This window comes from Astatotilapia calliptera, chromosome 3, assembly GCF_900246225.1.
Source record: "Astatotilapia calliptera chromosome 3, fAstCal1.2, whole genome shotgun sequence".
In the NCBI taxonomy this organism is placed as follows: domain Eukaryota; kingdom Metazoa; phylum Chordata; class Actinopteri; order Cichliformes; family Cichlidae; genus Astatotilapia; species Astatotilapia calliptera.
Window position 1 is genome coordinate 10,458,266 of NC_039304.1, and position 16,358 is coordinate 10,474,623.

Here is a 16,358-nt window from a genome sequence, read left to right on the forward strand (position 1 = left end):
TTTGCTTTCAGAGCTGCCTCAATTCTTCGTGGCACACTCCATATTCCAGTGATTAGATGGCAGACTTTCTGCACTTTTGTCTTGATGGGATTCTCCAATTGCACCACATCCAAAAAGGGGGTGGGAAAACTGTGGTAAAAAGGATTTGCATAGTCAACAACCACACTCAGGTAGCCTCTTGATCCTAAGGGGCCCAAAAATGTGCCAAGGGAACGTCCCGTGCACCATGACACTACCAGGAGGGTGGGAGGGATCCATGCGTTCATGTTGTTCATGCTAAATTCAGACCTAAACATCTAAACGTTGAAGCAGAATTCAAAACTCAGACGAGGAAGCATTTTCCAGTGTTTCACTGTCCAGTTTTTGGTGAGCTCAGAGTTGTCCTCAGTTTCCTGCTTTTAGTTGACAGGAGTGGCACTCAAGCGTGGTCTTCTGCTGCTGTATCCCATCTGGTTTGATGTGTACATTCAGAGATTCTCTTCTGCACACCTTGGTCATAACAAGTGGTTTTGAGTTACTGTTACCTGCACGTCTTGTGGATCATTCTAAGCCCCTATCGTAAATCCTAGTAGAGCAGTATTTTTTTGTAACACTCAGACAGTCCCGTCTGGAACCAAAAGCATGCCACATTCAAAGTTACTTAAATCACCTGCCTTCACCATTCTGTTTGAACTTCAGCAGGACTTCTTGAACATGCCTAAATGCACTGATTTGCGTTAACAAATAGTTCAATATGAATAAAATGACTATCTATGACAGAAAATATAGCTTAGCTGGAGAAATGTCTTCAAAAACCGACATCATGAAGAATTTGGTCATTTGTTTATTCAAAAGAAAAAACGCCTCAAACAGTTCAGTTTCCACAATGTAAACACCTTGGTACATACAGTACACACAAGCAGGGTTTTTTGGAGGAACAAACAAAACAGGTGAAAAAGGCAAAACTTCTATTAAAGCCAAACGTAGCGATGCAGTTTCCGTTCCTCCTCAGTGCCGCGTTCAACTGAACGCTGAAGGCCTCTGCTAACAAAAGTAGGTGATTTGAGGCTACGCTTGGGGCAACACCACAGTTTAAGGAAGCTTAACCACTGACCTCAGATCTGCATAAAAAGGCAGCGATGCAGACAGCTGGATAAGAGTAGTCTAAGACTAGCAACAGAAATAAACAACAAAGGTCATCCAGACAGATGCTTCAATCATCTGCATTTGTTCATCAGGTTGTGCCATACCATCACTTTTGGAAGCACTAGCCATGAACAGAAAACTGCACTGTTGCACAACTCAGGAGCACTCAGTTTATTGGATAAATGAATCAAGTGGCTGACGCTGCAGCAAAGATGTCTTCCAGATCTCCTTTGACCTCTGCGCCAGGACAGCACAGGACTCGAGGCTGCCTTATCTGGACTTGGGGGGGGAACACAAAGTCATCACCTCTTTGTAAAGTCACTTCTATAAATTACTCAGACACACTAACCGAAAGTCGCAACTTGCACTATTTTGGGTTTAAATGACTTGTTTGGCATTTTGACGAGTGCAGAGAGATACCACTCTGAAGTGGTAATCGAGGCTGCCGCTCGGAGACTGAGACCCTGCGAGAGCACAAACGAGTGTTTCCAAAAATGTCAAACTCTTCCTGTGTAAGAAACAATGCAACCATGTGAAATGTCAGACTCCTCTCTGACGCTCCGTGCCTAACTCTGCATTTAAAGCAACAATACACTTTGGCAGGCGCGGCTGTCAAAGATCAAACATCACTTATTTAGAGAATATTAACACCATTATTGAAACATCACAGACTGATGTTTAGAGCTGCACTGCAGATGTTGGGGATTGATCACTTCAAATATTCCTCCAAAGTAACAAGATTTGAACACTGAGCAAATGAACAGCTCCAGAAAGGTGAGACAGAGCATGTTAACGGGCTCTTTTTCTCCTTTACGCTCAGTAATCAAAGTACACCATCTAATCTACTTACAGTAACTAACTGCCTACCTCAGGCACACCTTTTAAAATTCTAGTTGAACCAAAAAAAAAAAAACCCAAAACACCACTCCAGTTAATACTAGCAATACATGGCTATGAGGGAAGATTTCGCCCAACGCAGAACGAAAAGAATCAACAATTCAAAACCAAACTAAAAGAATCAGCTTTGATCACAAAGCTTTTGCAGAAGTACCTCCGCTCCCCTTTGAGGGTCTAAATCTGAAAGAAGAAAACAAAATGCTGCGTGTGACGCAGACGCCCTCTCAGGAGCAGCACGTCTGGCTCAGCTGTGGGCCACTCTTCCTCTTTCCCTCATTTATTCCTTTTCTTTCTCCTGATGGTTGTGTGGATGACTAGACCGATGCAACTACAGCATATAGATATACATAGTGTTCATCCACAGTCCTCCAGATGTTCAAGAGTTGCCATGGAGACGTGCAGGTGGATTTGCACTCTTGTGGTTGTGGCTTTCTTTAACGGCTTCATGATCCAGTGTCTCTTCTGTGTGTTGTGTGCAGGTAGTGTTTGGAGTTCCTAGCTCTGTGTGTGTGTCTGTTGGAGGACTGTGTTGGAGGACTGTGTTGGAGGTAGGTGTTTGTCAGTACAGTAAAGGAGCTTCACGTCACTAATGACGATTGATGTCACACTGGGGACCTGAGCGTGTCATTTGATGTGGTCGTGTGATGGTCCCAGGGTGAAGGAAGAGAAGCTTTGTGTTTGTGTGTTTTTTATGTGTGTGCGCGTGTCTGCGTCTACTCCTACTGCTGCGTGTGTCTATCAGTGTGAGTTGGGCTGCTCCACTTTAAGCCCGACCAGTGATGGAGGCATCTGAACTGCAGCGGAGGAAGAGGACGAGGTGGGAGGAGAACCCCTGAGACTCCCGGAGGAGGTGGTGGTGGCGGTCACTGCGGGCCGGATGAGCGGAGGTGGGGGGTGGTTGTGGGGAGCTCTGTTCTGAAGCGGGCGCGTCTGAAGAGGAGGTGGCTGACGGAGGAGGCTCGGGGGTGCTGAAGGAGGAGCTGGACGCAGCAGCGGGGGAGGCTGGGAGAAAGAGGACGGGGCGTGAGCGGAGGAGGGGGGAGAGGAGCTGCCTGTGGCGTCTGAGGGGGGGTCCTCCATTTTGACCTGAAGGGGGAGGAAAGAGACAGATGGAGGAGCGTCAGGAGGAGGTGCAAACAGGATGTAGAGAGGAACAAAAGCGGTGGGCAGATAAAAACTTTACGTTTTGCAATCGGATGCTGCGTTTGGCTCTGTGTGCTGTCACCGAGTGAGCAAATAGTGTGTCTGTGAGCACAGAGGCCCCGCCCACCTGCTGGTGGGTCGGACAGAGGGGCTACACCGACACCCAGTGTGAGATACATAGGGATGAGTTTGAACTGTGAATCACTCAAAGTTGCATTACGAGGTCTGTCGTTTTAAATCTGTCAGTGAGACACAGGACAGGGTTGGTGGAGATGGCAAAGCTCCCAGTCCTACTACTTCCAAATATTACTGAAGCTACATGTTGCTTTAACATGCTGTTGCATGTCCTACACTCAGTCATGTGCTCTCCTGCAGCACACGTGTTAATCCACCGCTGAAAGTAGTTCCGTCAAACTAATAATTATTTACAGAGATACAAATCTGTTTACAGCCTTTGTCGTGTGTTTAATCCTTTATTAAAAAGCAGAAGGTGCAATTAAGATAGAACAGAGGTGTACAGATTCATGTGCAGCACTCACATGCTGACAGCTTTATATTAAATACAAATAATATTCTTACAACCTGCTTCAGTTTCATGTAAAACTTCTCTTAAACAGATTTCACGTGACAACAAAATCTGAAACTCTTACAGGCACCTCTTGGGTATTAACTGTCCTCACCTCCTCCTCCTCTACGCCGCCATCTGTAGCCGTTGCCATCTCCTCACCACTCCTCCTGGGGTCTCTCTGGTCTCGGCTGGTGGCCACTTGCTCCGCCGCCCACTCCCTTAGCACTTCGTCTAGGTTGAAGCGGCGCCGGTAGCTCACGAAGAACGAGCTCACCTGAGCAAGCCGGGGAGAGATGGAGAGTTGGCGAGGAAGAGAATGAGGACAAAGTGATGCCGATCTCAAGGACACAGAGGCGGACGTTAGAGGGGAGAAGACAAATGAAAGCAGGGATAATGGAGATTACAGAGATCCTATAGAGGAAACCGTTAGGCGGAGGATGAAAGGGAAAATGGAAAAGAGATGAAAAGCTGATAGGCAGCTCGCTCAAGTGCACTGCTGGGTGAGGTCAGAATAAGACGAGAGGTGGTCTTCACACACTTTCAACATGTGAGAAAGAGGAAGCTCACCTGAGCCGGAGTCTTAGTCCCGATCACTTCAGCGATGGCGGTGAAGTCTTTACCATAACGCCGGATAGCTGGAAAAGAGAAGTCGGGTTAATGTCCTGCCTGTACCAAGCAGCATATAGCAATCAAAAGCAACAGAGTCAGCCAGCTTCCTCTCGCTCAGTGAGGGGTGTGTGGCAGAGGATGTGAGAGGAGGGACAGGAAGAGTCACGTATGGTGAGCATGTTTACAGTTAACCTCCATCTGAGCTCAGCTGGCTCAGTGCACCTGCTCTTTTCCCACCCTGACCTGCTTCACTGCACACTTTCAGGGTTTTTGTTTTGTTTTTTCTGTTGGAGCAGCTGTACCACATGGAGGTACAGGTTTTGCTCAAAGGCACACGGGCTGCAGCTGCTAATTTTACCTTCCACTTTTGTGGCTGATACGCTCCTAACAACTTCTGATTTTCTCTCCTCGTGCTCGCTTTTAAAGCTGAAATAATGCACACGATGAACAGACCTGAAGTTTACGGCACTTTCCAGTCCAACTGCACCCTGTAGCTCCATCGTGTCATGAAAAACTGAAACAAACAGGGCTCTCCCCCTATAGACTGTATACTGGTGATGGAGTTAAACGTCAGAACTGAGTAGATTAGAAGTGCCTTAAATTTGCATTCTGTCTAATGACCAGCAGGAGGACTCATCTATGGGCAAAAAGGGCATTTTAGGTCTTAGAGGTATACTGGGAAACAGTCCCTGGTTCCCTTGCGCTTTGACCTCAGTGAGCACTTTCTTAATGACTTTGAGCTCAAATGCTTGTTTCATACCAAATAAAATGACATAAATTTTGTAAGTTATGGTCTCCATCAAGGACAAAGCTATAGATTAATTAGGACAACCATTCCCAAAGTCAAGAGTGGTGCAGCCCAGTTAAAAAACAAATTCCCACTAGGCCCACCCAATCCTAAACCTTCATGCTAATCAAAATACAAAACAGAAGTGATGCATTTCCTAGGAAATTTGATCCAAAATCAAACAGTGCAGGCGGTTGGCTATACATGGCTAATATTATTATATTATATGCAAAGTGATGAGGTCAATGTGTGACCCTCCTGTCACTGGGACAAAGACTTCAACACAAGGGTAGAGTAATGAGTAACATCACAACCCAACTACCTCCTATTACCACTAATTTCAAATTGAATTTCTGTTATTACTGCGATCCACCAGGGGGCCTCGGCCCTCACTTTGGGAACGAGCTAGTGATAAGTTTTTGTAAGTGCTTCACTCACAGTCAGATCACCCCATACTCATGTCTGTCTTTGAAAGAACTAATATAATGAGGGCAAATACACCCAGAGGCTTCACAATAGGACTTCGTCACTTTTCATGTCAAAATAAAAATAAAATCTCTTTTAGGGGCAAAATTAAGCTTTCTAAACGTTACCATCCCTGAAGACAAAAACTCCCACCAGCATCAGCCCATTGCAAAATATCCAAAAGTAGCTCCTGGAGAAATAATCGAGGAGCTTGTACCGTACCAACACATGAGTACAGGCAGCTCCTGTGTGTGCAGAATATCAATATGAATGTCTAATAAGACATCTGGCTGTGAATGGGAGGCAGGTAGAGGAGAGCTGATGACAAGAGGTGCCTCTTGGAGGGGGAGGAAGCTACAGCCTTCACTCACCCTGCACTGCAAGGAGCTGCTCCTCTGTGGTCCAACGAGAGTTCATCTTAGGGGCAGGCTAGGAGAGAAAGAACTAGAGATTAGAATGAGAGTGAGGTAGGTGGTAGGAAACAAGGGGGGGAGAGAGGGAGGAAGATGGCAGTAAGAGAGCAATGAGCAGGTTAAGACTAGAGTCAGTCCCACGAGGGGTGAAATACTGTCTGGAGGGAGTTGAGGAAGGGCCGCGTGAATAGATGAGGAAAGGAACAAACTGGAGCGAGATCAGGGGAGGAGAAAATTGAATACAGGCAAGAAATGAGGCAGTAAATAAGGGATATGGAAAGGAGGGAAAGGGCATAGAGAGGGGAGTTTCAAGACTTACGTCTGTAGGTCTGGAGCCATCAACACCTTCAGCTAGGCTCTGCTTAAAACTGCTGTTGTTCTGTTTGATAGACTGGACCTGAGACAGAGGAGGGGCAGTGAGGTAGGGTTATTTTTTAGCTGGTAGTTCTTGCAGCTAAAACCTGCTTTGAGAACATTCATGTGCATTTACTCTTTGCATTTATAATCTGATGACCAAAGACATCATTAAATCCACACTGAAAACCCTGGCACCTGTCTCTTGAGTGAAACCAGCTGTGTGTCCAGCTGGCGAATGGTTAGAACTCCAGCATCGTGAGAGGCCGACAGAGACATGATGTCCGCCTGCTCCAGGTGCATGCCTTTGGGTGGCCTGCGGCGGGCTCTGAGCGGGTGGTGTCTGTACTGAGCTCCGATGTTCTCCTTCTTCACTGGACCGGAGCGGCTGGGCGTGGCTTTGTCAGAGCTGGTGCTGCTCGCGTTCTGTTTTGCCGCCTGTGTGCACATCGAATCACAAATATCATTCAAGTGTCAAGGCAGCTCGGTCCTCACCTCACAGAAGTTGTTTCTCTGAATGTGCGCACACACACTTTCTCACCTCTTTCTTGGCATCAATTTCAAAATCACTGTCACTGGCCTGCTCTCCTTCTTCAATCTCATCATTACTGCAAGACAAAAAACATAAATTACACAAAGCACACCAGTGTTTAAACTTTGTGCTGTTTTATTGTTGAAATTTCATCAAACACACGTCTGAAATGCTCTAAAATGTCAGCTGAAAAGACAAGAAATAATATCAGCCTGTCTTATTTATATTCATGAGCCTAGTTTCCCAGGATGCCACGCTCACTGAGTGTCATTTAACAAAAAAGTTCTCCAAATGTCAGATCTCAGGTGAGCAGTTGTTTCTCCACGATTGGTGAAGGCATCTCAAACCTGTCATCTTTCTCTCTCTTGTTGATCAGCCTCCTGGCCTGTCGGTCCATGACTGATGTCCTGGTTCTGGTCTTCTTCCAGCTGTAGTAGTACTTTACCAGGCTGGAGATCAGCTTGTCTGGAAGCTACAAACACGAAAAAAAGAAAATTTACTTTTCATCACTTGTTTTAAATATTTAGGGTGGTAAGTGCATGTGTGTCTCTCTCAGTCACGCACCATCTGCTGGATGCGGTGGAAGCTCTTGCCGTGGAAGCTGAAGGCCTGCTCGAACAGCACTTTATCTTCAACTGTCCACTCATCCGGGAAGGGGGTGAAGTTTGCCAGGTCGGCCAGTGAGCGCTCCACGTCGTGTTTGTGCCACAATAACATGCCCAGAGCCTGATGGAGCCAAAAGTCAGGAAACCAGGAAAAGTTTAGGTCAGAAGACAGAAAGAAATATAAACATCTGAGCTTTTGTTTCTGATGCCCTTACCTGCTCCATGTTGTATCCGTGTTTCTCCTTAGCCATGAGGATGTACTCGTCCACTGGAAGAAGATAGAAAAACTGTTAAAATAATACATAATAATCTAAAGATGGTGAAGGAGAATGAAGACAAGACTAAAAAAAATGAATAGGGGGGAGGGGGGTTGCATAATAACAGAAAACAGAGAGATGAAGAGGAAAAGGGTAAGAGAGAGAAAGACCATAAGTGCACAGGAAGAGACAGTCGAGAGTTTTAATTGCCACCCTCCAGTCAGCATATATCCATTAAACTGAAGGTCAAGTTTTTTAGCTCGCACACATGAATACAAGGTAAGGCAGGTGTGTGGAGCTTACACATAGCATCAGAGAGCTGGCTGTTGGGACACCAGACCAACATGCTCCTCTGGTCCTTCTCACTGTAGCGGGCTGGGCTGTCTGAAAATGGAAACAAACAACACAAAGCGAACACTTAAATCCACACTTTGAGGTTATACATATTTGTCAATCCCTCTTTTACTCGTTCATGTCAACTCCATGTCCCTCCTATCCACCACTTAAGCTCTCTCAATCCCCAGCATCTCTCTTTTCTTATCCATCTACCCATCTTTGCATGTTTCCATCTGGCTAAAGCTCCCTCTTCATCAGCTGAACTCTTTGGGAAGTCAACATTTGTGCACTCCGTACAACAGATTATGCTGGTTTGCCTGCTTGTCCCCTTCTTTGGTACAAGCTGTTGAAGCATGCCGCCGTTCCTCCGTGAAGGTTATGACGACTGTTTCCTCAGCATCAAAACATTTTTCATCTACTCAAGCAAAGCAACAGGGCTCTTTCATGGAGGACACTTAATGTTTTTGAACCTTCTGATTTTGCATTCAATAACACTAAAACACTGACAAATAAGCGTCACTCTGACGTCTGCATTACTGGACAAAGATGACAGCTCCTCGTTTTCCCCTCCAGCCTTCTTTTCATTTTCCTGTTTTTTGTTCTATTGTAAAATGACTCTTTTTGACCTTCACTCCTCTACTAATCTGCATTCATCCGTAGTCTCCTCCACACTTCTCTTCAACCTCTGTGTCTCCTCTTGGAAGGAGACACAGAGGTTATTCCCTCCCTCTCTCTCTTTTTATCGTCAATTTTAATGCCCTCTGTCGTCTCCTTTTGTTGTGCTTTTCTCCCTCCCAGCTCACCTGGTTTGAACTCTGGGATCTGAGCCTGGTAGTCTCCTCCCACTCTGATCATGCTGTCTGCAGAGACAAGCGTACATAAGTTTATATTTCAAGAGCTGCAATGCAGGGCAAAAACATTTGTGTAACACACCAGAAAAGGTTCCAAGTTGCAAAACTAAACAAAGTGGATCACACCACTGAACATAAATGCAAACCTCTTGATTTACTGGCCAATCTATGTCCCTACTCCCACCTATGGTTACGAGCTCTGGGTATTGACCAAAAGAATGAGATCGCAGATGCAAACGGTGGAAATGAGCTTTATGTAAAGGATGGCTGGGCTCTCCCTTACAGGAGGAGCTCAGTCATTGGAGAGTGCTTCAGGTATCTCACAAAGATGCCTTCTGGTCAAGTTGTCTAACATCATGCAGTTGTCACTAAAACTTCAAACTAGCATCTGTAACCATAAATTCATTCAGAACGTGTTTACTGAGGAATCTGAACTTCTCTTTTCGCATAAACTTCCATACAACCAGGTGTCTTTTTGGCATAGAAGAGTCTTCAGGGCAGTAGAAAGAATTCATTCAGGCATTTTTGTATTTGTTTCATTTTTTTAGACACACAGGCTAAATCTAACTTTTAAATATAGTCTTAATGTTCAAAACAAACCAATTTGTTTTTAAATGCATCTATTGTTTATTTTATTATGTATTAATCTATTCGTACATAAGGTCAGCTACATATTTTCTAATTAACCATTAGAACAAAACTGTACTACATTTGTAAAAAATACAGTAAAAAACAAGTGGGGGGAAAACACTGGTATATGAAGAAAACATTTAAATAAAGAAAAACTTCCATGTACAACTTCCATTAATAAATAAGTAAAAACAATAAATAAGATAATCCAGAAATGCCATTTAACATTTTGATATTGTTCACCACCCGACGAAGACGAGCGGGTAGAGCATCGATGGGTGGCAGACATCAGGTAATTATCGCTGCGGTAAAGCTAGCAGGAAACTAGGAAGCTGGAGAATGTGGAAAGCGAGGAGTGAAGAGACTGTGAGAAATGCAGGGAAGCAAACCTGAAGGAGGAAGAGACAGATTACAGGTTCCTCTGGGACAGAGGACAGGAAGGGAGGAGAAGGGGATGATAGAAACATGAGCAGATGGGTGAAATGAATGGAGCCAGAAGGAGCATGATAAAGAAGAAGGATGCTTGATAGAAGGAACAGAGGAGGGAAGAAAGGTAACAGAGAGGAAAACTAGTTGTGTAAAACTGCCATTTCTTATCTTAAAATGGGCTCCTCAAAGATCAACAGGAAGTCAGTGGGTGAAGGAGAGAATGAAGGAAGGAGAGACGTATGTGGGCAGAGGACAAGGATGAAGAGAGGGGATGACAGAGAGCACTGCAGCAATGCAATGCATGCAACAGGAACAGCTGGCAAGAAAATGCCTGCAAGTATCAGATGTAGGTTAATGCTCCATGTTAGAACGTTTACCGTGATATCTGATAAATCAAACACTATAACGAAAAGTGTGTACGTGTGTACCGTGAGCATGCTCTTCATCGCTGCTCTCCTCCTCAGAGTGTGGCTGGCTATTCCCGTTGGTTACGGTTTTGGCTCTGCTCCTGGACAGGACCCCAGCCCCCGAGCGCTCCATCACTGAGGGCATGACTGCACACACACAGACACACACAGACACACACATAACATGTCACTAGTTAAAAATCCACCATTCATCAACATTTCTGCCCCAAGCGATTCAATCTCCTATTAAACTATGAGTTATGCCTTGTTTCATTAGTGCACTGGCTGCTATTTGTTTCCACTTGCAACCCTATAAAAACCAACTCACGCTTGTAAAGTAAAATGGGCCCTTATGTTGCCACCTTGGAGGGAATCCCATTATCTACCTGGAGCTGAGTTTATTTTCCAAAAAGCAGCTTTCTATAAAACAACTCATTCAAGACCTCAACTACTTACGATTGAATCTCTAAATGCAAGTTTTCTGCTCAGGTTCTGACTTATCAAGAGCAAATCCCGACTAAATCAACAGGAACAACTTCATCTTCAACAAAAGAGCCAGACTGATTAACCGGAGTCTTCCTTTGTCGCTCCAGCTGATTAAAGATGTCTTCTTGTCTGGGTGGAGCAATACCCACAAACAAACAGAACAGAGGCCTATTTTACCCACTGTTTACAGTTCAAGTGACATGTCAACATCCCATTTTTTCCCAAATGAACATCTGTTATCTCACCGCAGTCGCTCTGTAAGAGCCATCAAGGACACGGCACTGAGCTCTGGACCAAAATCTGACAATTTCTTTATGACGCTCAAATAAATAATAATATTAAAGATAAATAATAATAAGCAATTGATCAAATCAGTTTGATTGCAGTTAACATAATCAAGTATTTCTCAGCTAAAAGTTTAACAAGTCACATTTTTAGAGCCATTTACAAAACAAATCCTTTTAGAAAGTCCGCTGTAAAACTCTGCCAACTCAAACATCCAGAGCTACCTGCTGTGTCAACACCTTGTGACAAAGAAGAAGCTGAAAGTAGCTTTCTTTAATCCAACATATAATGATTAGATGAGTGAGTAATTAACTAGATGTGGTCCTACCTTTGTGTCTATTCAGAAAAAAAAAAAAAAACAGAAAAAAGGGTGAACCAAATTTTAGTTCAATACTGGCACAAAATACTGATATCAATACCAATCCCTTATTTGTTAGGCTGATAATAGCTGGTACCAATATTTTACATAATTGTTTATTTTTTGTAACTTTTATGCATCTTATTTTTGCTACAAGGATGCAAATAGACATTTAAAAAACTGATTTGACACAACAAGTAAATATTATCCACCGAGATGCAAATTTTACTTTCCTATCAGTCAACAAGGCTGCTGTTGGCTGATACCAGTACACCACCCATCTGCTGGTGCAGAAAGGCGCTGGTTGCTACATTGCAAGTAATCACACATAAAGAGAAATCCATTACATGAGCCCCTCCAACAGCAAAGGCAAAGCAAAGGTAAAACCCGTTCAGTGGGGATCTACGTCAACATCAGTAAACAAAGAATATAATCGCTGATGAGAAGAAACATCTACAAACAAATAAATAAATAAGACCCTCCTCTAAGAGACGAAGTGTGATCCACAGCCATTACTATACTATTACATGATATTTGTCGTCTTCTCGATGTCTCTACATCTCTGGGCCAATGAAATATTGCAGAAAGTAGCCTATCTAAACTCCCTCTTCCTCCTCAAGCGCAAACGATAAGAGCCCCTAAAACAATGACTGGCGACACCGGGCACGAGTCCCAGTGCAAACGCACGTTAAAAGGCGCGTGCTTTCATTCACCATCTCACCCGCAACTTCACTTGTCAACTTGAACCGCGGCCAGAACAAAGCATGGACTCGAAGTTGGGTGACCGATGTAGTTACCGTACCCCCGCATACACATCACCACCACCGCACAACATACTGAGCCAGTCAAGCCTCTGCGGGGAAACGAGTCGCAACCCTCACGATCCTCGAGATTAAAAACCATACACACCAAACTCCGAGCAGACAATACAAGTGTCTGAAGCTCTCTGGTGGTCTTTGTCTATCGCTGTTCCCGGTGGCCTCGGAAACTACAGCGGCTGGCCCCCGTCCGGCTTCACTGGAAACATCGCCACCTTCAACACATCCCTTCGTCTTTGTCGATATACTCAAGTTTACTTATTTACAAGAGAACTGGCTGCGTGAGACCGCCCCGCTTCACTTTCAGCGAGTTTCGTGGTGGAAGGGGGTGGGGGGAGTGTTGTGGTAGCCTCAATCACTGGCAGATTTATCAACCGTTTCAAGAACGAGAGCTATAACTACAACATATTAACTGATAACCTCGACAAGGACTGGATACTCGTAGTAATACATAATACTCAACTACGCGATCACATGCAGGCTTTCCTCTTCTACATCCTTTTCCCTCATATGGCCAGATTTCTAAACTTTTCCTCACTTAAACACAATATTGGGTCATCAGATATGCTTTGCACTGTAGTGAACAATACCACGAGCAATTCGATCGTTTCGTTTTGGGTAATATGTCTAAAATCTATTTAGGTTCTTCACCGCAATTTTTAAGTGGGTAGTCTGATGATGAACACTTTTTGACTCACAGTGGTAAAAGGAAAAACAATAGTACTCCTACAGTGACTAGTCAGGTGCTCATGGCTCGCAAGAGTCAGCACAGGATGACCTTAAAGCGGGGGGGGGACATTACATGTTAAAGTTAACATTGTAATAGGCGGACTGTTTTATAATATGTTAAACCCTGAGATCCCACCACTAAAAATAAAAATAAAAAGAGACGACGGACTCGCACCGGGTGATTCTCAAATTTGAGTCCCGTTTACTAGCTTTAAAAAAAATCAATATTTTTAACAGCTTCGTTGTACAGTCATCTGTACGCTGTGTCTCACTTTGAAGTCCTTTTGTTTTCCCCACGCGTACGCTGCTGTTACTACCAACGCTACTGTCTGCTGCTGCCCTGGAGTGGAAAAAAAAAACTCGCTCTTTATGTCATAATTGCCCAACTTGCCGGTATGTTTAGGGTCCTTAAACTAAAAATAGTAGCAATTTCCAAGGTCCAAGTCATTCCAAAAGGCTGGAAACTAGAAAATATATATATGACATCTGTCCTCATCACCAAAGTGCAATTTAAGTCTAGCCTAGTTGGTCGCTGGGATGCTAACGTTAGCTAGTTAGCTTGCGGCTAGTACCCTCGCGTTACATTAGTAACGCCAGTAGTTAGAAGTGGAGATAATAGTCACACTGTACCTGTGTTTCGCTTCTCTCCGCTTCCCCGCAGCCAAAACTTCTCCGAGCCTCTGTCTGCAGCTTGCAGTCCCCTCCGAAGCGCTCAAAGGCAATTAGTGTGTCTAAAAAGCCTGAACTCTCGCCTAATTGATGAGCACAGTCACACTACAATGATGAGAACTGCACGGATAGATGGAAGCTGTGAGTGTGTATGTGCGCCGGGAGACGGACAACACCCGGAGAAAAGTGAGGTGGACATCCGCTTGGATGCGTTCGCCTCTCCCAAGCTTAGGAGCCGTTTGGATTGACAAGAAGTAGTCCCTTAACTATTAACTTTATCTCAGTCTTGGTTTTGGATTTTACCTTATGTGCCATGTGTGTGAATTGACTTTTAAGCGTGCTCACGTCAGTGCGCGATACTTAAAATCTTTGTCCTAAAAATATTTTGCCTTTTAAATATGCCTGCCTGATAATTCACGTCTTGATCATTACATCGTTAATGACCTTTAAATGGAAGAGAAACGTGTCGGTATTTCATTTTGTAAAACAATAGGTGTTAGAGAGTCTTAATCCGCTATCTATCAAAATCCCATAAATTAGGGACTACTTGCCACTGTGTCGGCGGAGGGATTCAGTGCATCTCTGTACTGAGGCAGGCTGTCCAGACTTGCTTGGTGGAGAAAAGGGCAGGAGCGGAGCACAATTGAAACGAGTGTTCGTGCGTGTGCGCGCGCGAGTACGTCAGTATGCGAACGTGTCTTCAGGCGCGTGCGTTACTTTGTGCATAAACTGACAGTGACTCAGATGAATAGCCTCAGTGTGCTCGTTTTTATTTATTTATTTAAAACAGAACAGTTCAAAGAGTTGCGACCTGGATGTGTTTGTGTGCACGAGCCTGTGCGCGTGTGAGTTCACAGGTGGATGAGTGTGTGTGTGAGCAGAATGGGGGATGTTTCAGTGTTAGCTTTAGCAGGAGCTCTCTCACCTGATGCTGGGAATAAACCCACTAACCTTCGCAGTAACACTCTCACAGAAGCCACTGCTCCCGTCACCAGTGCCTGCTGCTGACATGTAACAGCCTGTTACAAACTCCTCCAGCTCTTTCTCTCTTCTTTCTTTCTCTGTGGCATCACCACTTCCTCCTCCTCTTCCTCCTCTCACTTCTCACCTTATCTCCTCACTGCTGCTCTCTCTCTCTTTTTCCATTTCCTTGTTTTTGCTCCTGTTTCTTCTTCACTACTTTACCCCCTTTCTCTCCTGCCTTCCTTCCTCCCCCTCTCCCTCTTCCTTCCTAAATATCTGCCCTAATTCTCCTTCTCCTCCCCCCTCATCTCTTGTCTTCTCTCTGTGCCCCCTCCCTGTTTTTTCTCCTCCTTCCTCTCCCTTCCTCTCCCCCTTCCTCTCTCCATTTCCTCCCCTCTTCTGCTCTTCCACATCCTCCTCACCCCTTTACCTTCCAGTAATGACTCTTTTCCTGTCTTTCTCCCTTCCCCTCCTTCCTTCTCTTCAGCCTCCTCCTTACCCTCTTCCTCTCCCCTGTGTCTCCCTCTCATGTCGCTTGCAGTTTTCAACTCTGTGTGTGCGTACGTGCAAATTCTTCCCCTCCCCCATCAGTTTCGCTTCGCTCTTTTCTAACCCCCCCTCCCCTCCCCTGCTCCTCTTCTTCCTCCCTCCCTCTTCTTCCTCCCTCTCCAGTCTCATTTACACCCTTTCCACCTCCTCTACCCTCCTTTCCTCTCCCCTGGTGTCTCCCTTCCCTCCTCTCCTCTCATTAGTCAGTGTCCATAACTCACCCCTCCACTCCACTGTCTCTCCTCGTGCTCAGTCCTCCAGTCCCTAACACATCCTCACTAATGAACAACTGCTATATTTCTCCCCTCAGCCCTTCTCCCCTTACCCGTCCTCCTCCCTTTTCTCTCTGTCCTTTCCTCTCCTCATCCTCAGTCCTCCCCTCCACTTGTCACTCCATCTCCCCCCACCACCTTCCCTCCTCTTCGCGCTCGGTTTCTCTTCGATCTCTCAGAGCCGAGTGTACCTCCTACTCTCTTTTTTAGCTCACTCTTTCTTCCCCCTCCCCCCCCCCCCCCCCCACCCCACACACAGACACACACCCAAGCTCTCCACTTGTCTCATTTCTCCTCCTAGCCCGTCTATCTGTCAGTCTGTGTGCTCTTCTCTCTTCCATTGAGGCAAAACGTGTCTCCCGTACTATCTCCCCAAGTCTTCAGTCCCCCTCCTCCCCCTGACTCCCATCCCTCCATCTATTCCTCCTTTGACTCCCCCGAGTCTCTCTGATCTCAAGAGATGCAAGGTGTAGAATCAGATGCGATAGAAAGGATTCTTCCTGCCGAGGTTGGTTGTAGCTGCCGTTGTACTGGAGGACCACTGAATGTTTCTGCTCGTTTTAGTGCCACGGTGAAATGCGATGAGGCCTCATCGGTTTGCGACAGAAATGGATCAGGGTATGTAAATTCAAGCTGAGTTTAAAAGGACAATAACATCACTGGAGTGTCTGCTGCACAGCTCGGCCTGCTGTATATCTGCAATGTCATCGTGTGCACAAGAAATTAGGAACTCTTGCATAATAGATATGCAGCCGTGTCTCAAGGCCTCATCACTTTTACCTTTTTTTCCCCTGTAAAGCACTCTCTGCTTACAGATCAGG

At 45.2% G+C, this 16,358-nt stretch overlaps 1 protein-coding gene across 2 annotated transcripts; it reads right to left on the reverse strand.

Annotated features, from left to right (window-relative positions):
- Window positions 1–805: 805 nt before the first annotated feature.
- rcor2 (REST corepressor 2) lies at window positions 806–13,951 on the reverse strand. Of its 2 annotated transcripts, none has more exons than XM_026161700.1 (14): window positions 13,715–13,951; window positions 10,430–10,555; window positions 8,895–8,951; window positions 8,059–8,139; window positions 7,714–7,766; window positions 7,458–7,619; window positions 7,241–7,365; window positions 6,903–6,969; window positions 6,560–6,799; window positions 6,327–6,404; window positions 5,966–6,023; window positions 4,301–4,368; window positions 3,846–4,007; window positions 806–3,108 (listed from the first exon to the last, which is right to left on the reverse strand). In XM_026161700.1, the coding sequence occupies exons 2-14, from the start codon at window positions 10,551–10,553 to the stop codon at window positions 2,761–2,763; spliced, it is 1,623 nt and encodes a 540-aa protein (XP_026017485.1). In that variant the 5' UTR covers window positions 10,554–10,555; window positions 13,715–13,951; the 3' UTR covers window positions 806–2,760. The 2 variants fall into 2 exon arrangements, with proteins under 2 accessions (XP_026017485.1, XP_026017486.1); XM_026161701.1 differs by lacking the exon at window positions 13,715–13,951 and adding an exon at window positions 12,447–12,469.
- Window positions 13,952–16,358: the final 2,407 nt, after the last annotated feature.

Coding starts and splice junctions, on each gene's coding strand:
- rcor2 (XM_026161700.1), bottom strand. CDS start 10,553: ATGCCCTCAGTGATGGAGCGCTCGGGGGCTGGGGTCCTGTCCAGGAGC. Junction 7,366..7,457: donor TCCACCGCATCCAGCAGATG/GTGCGTGACTGA, acceptor TCGTGTTTGTAG/CTTCCAGACAAGCTGATCTC. Junction 6,024..6,326: donor ATGGCTCCAGACCTACAGAC/GTAAGTCTTGAA, acceptor TTTCTCTCCTAG/CCTGCCCCTAAGATGAACTC.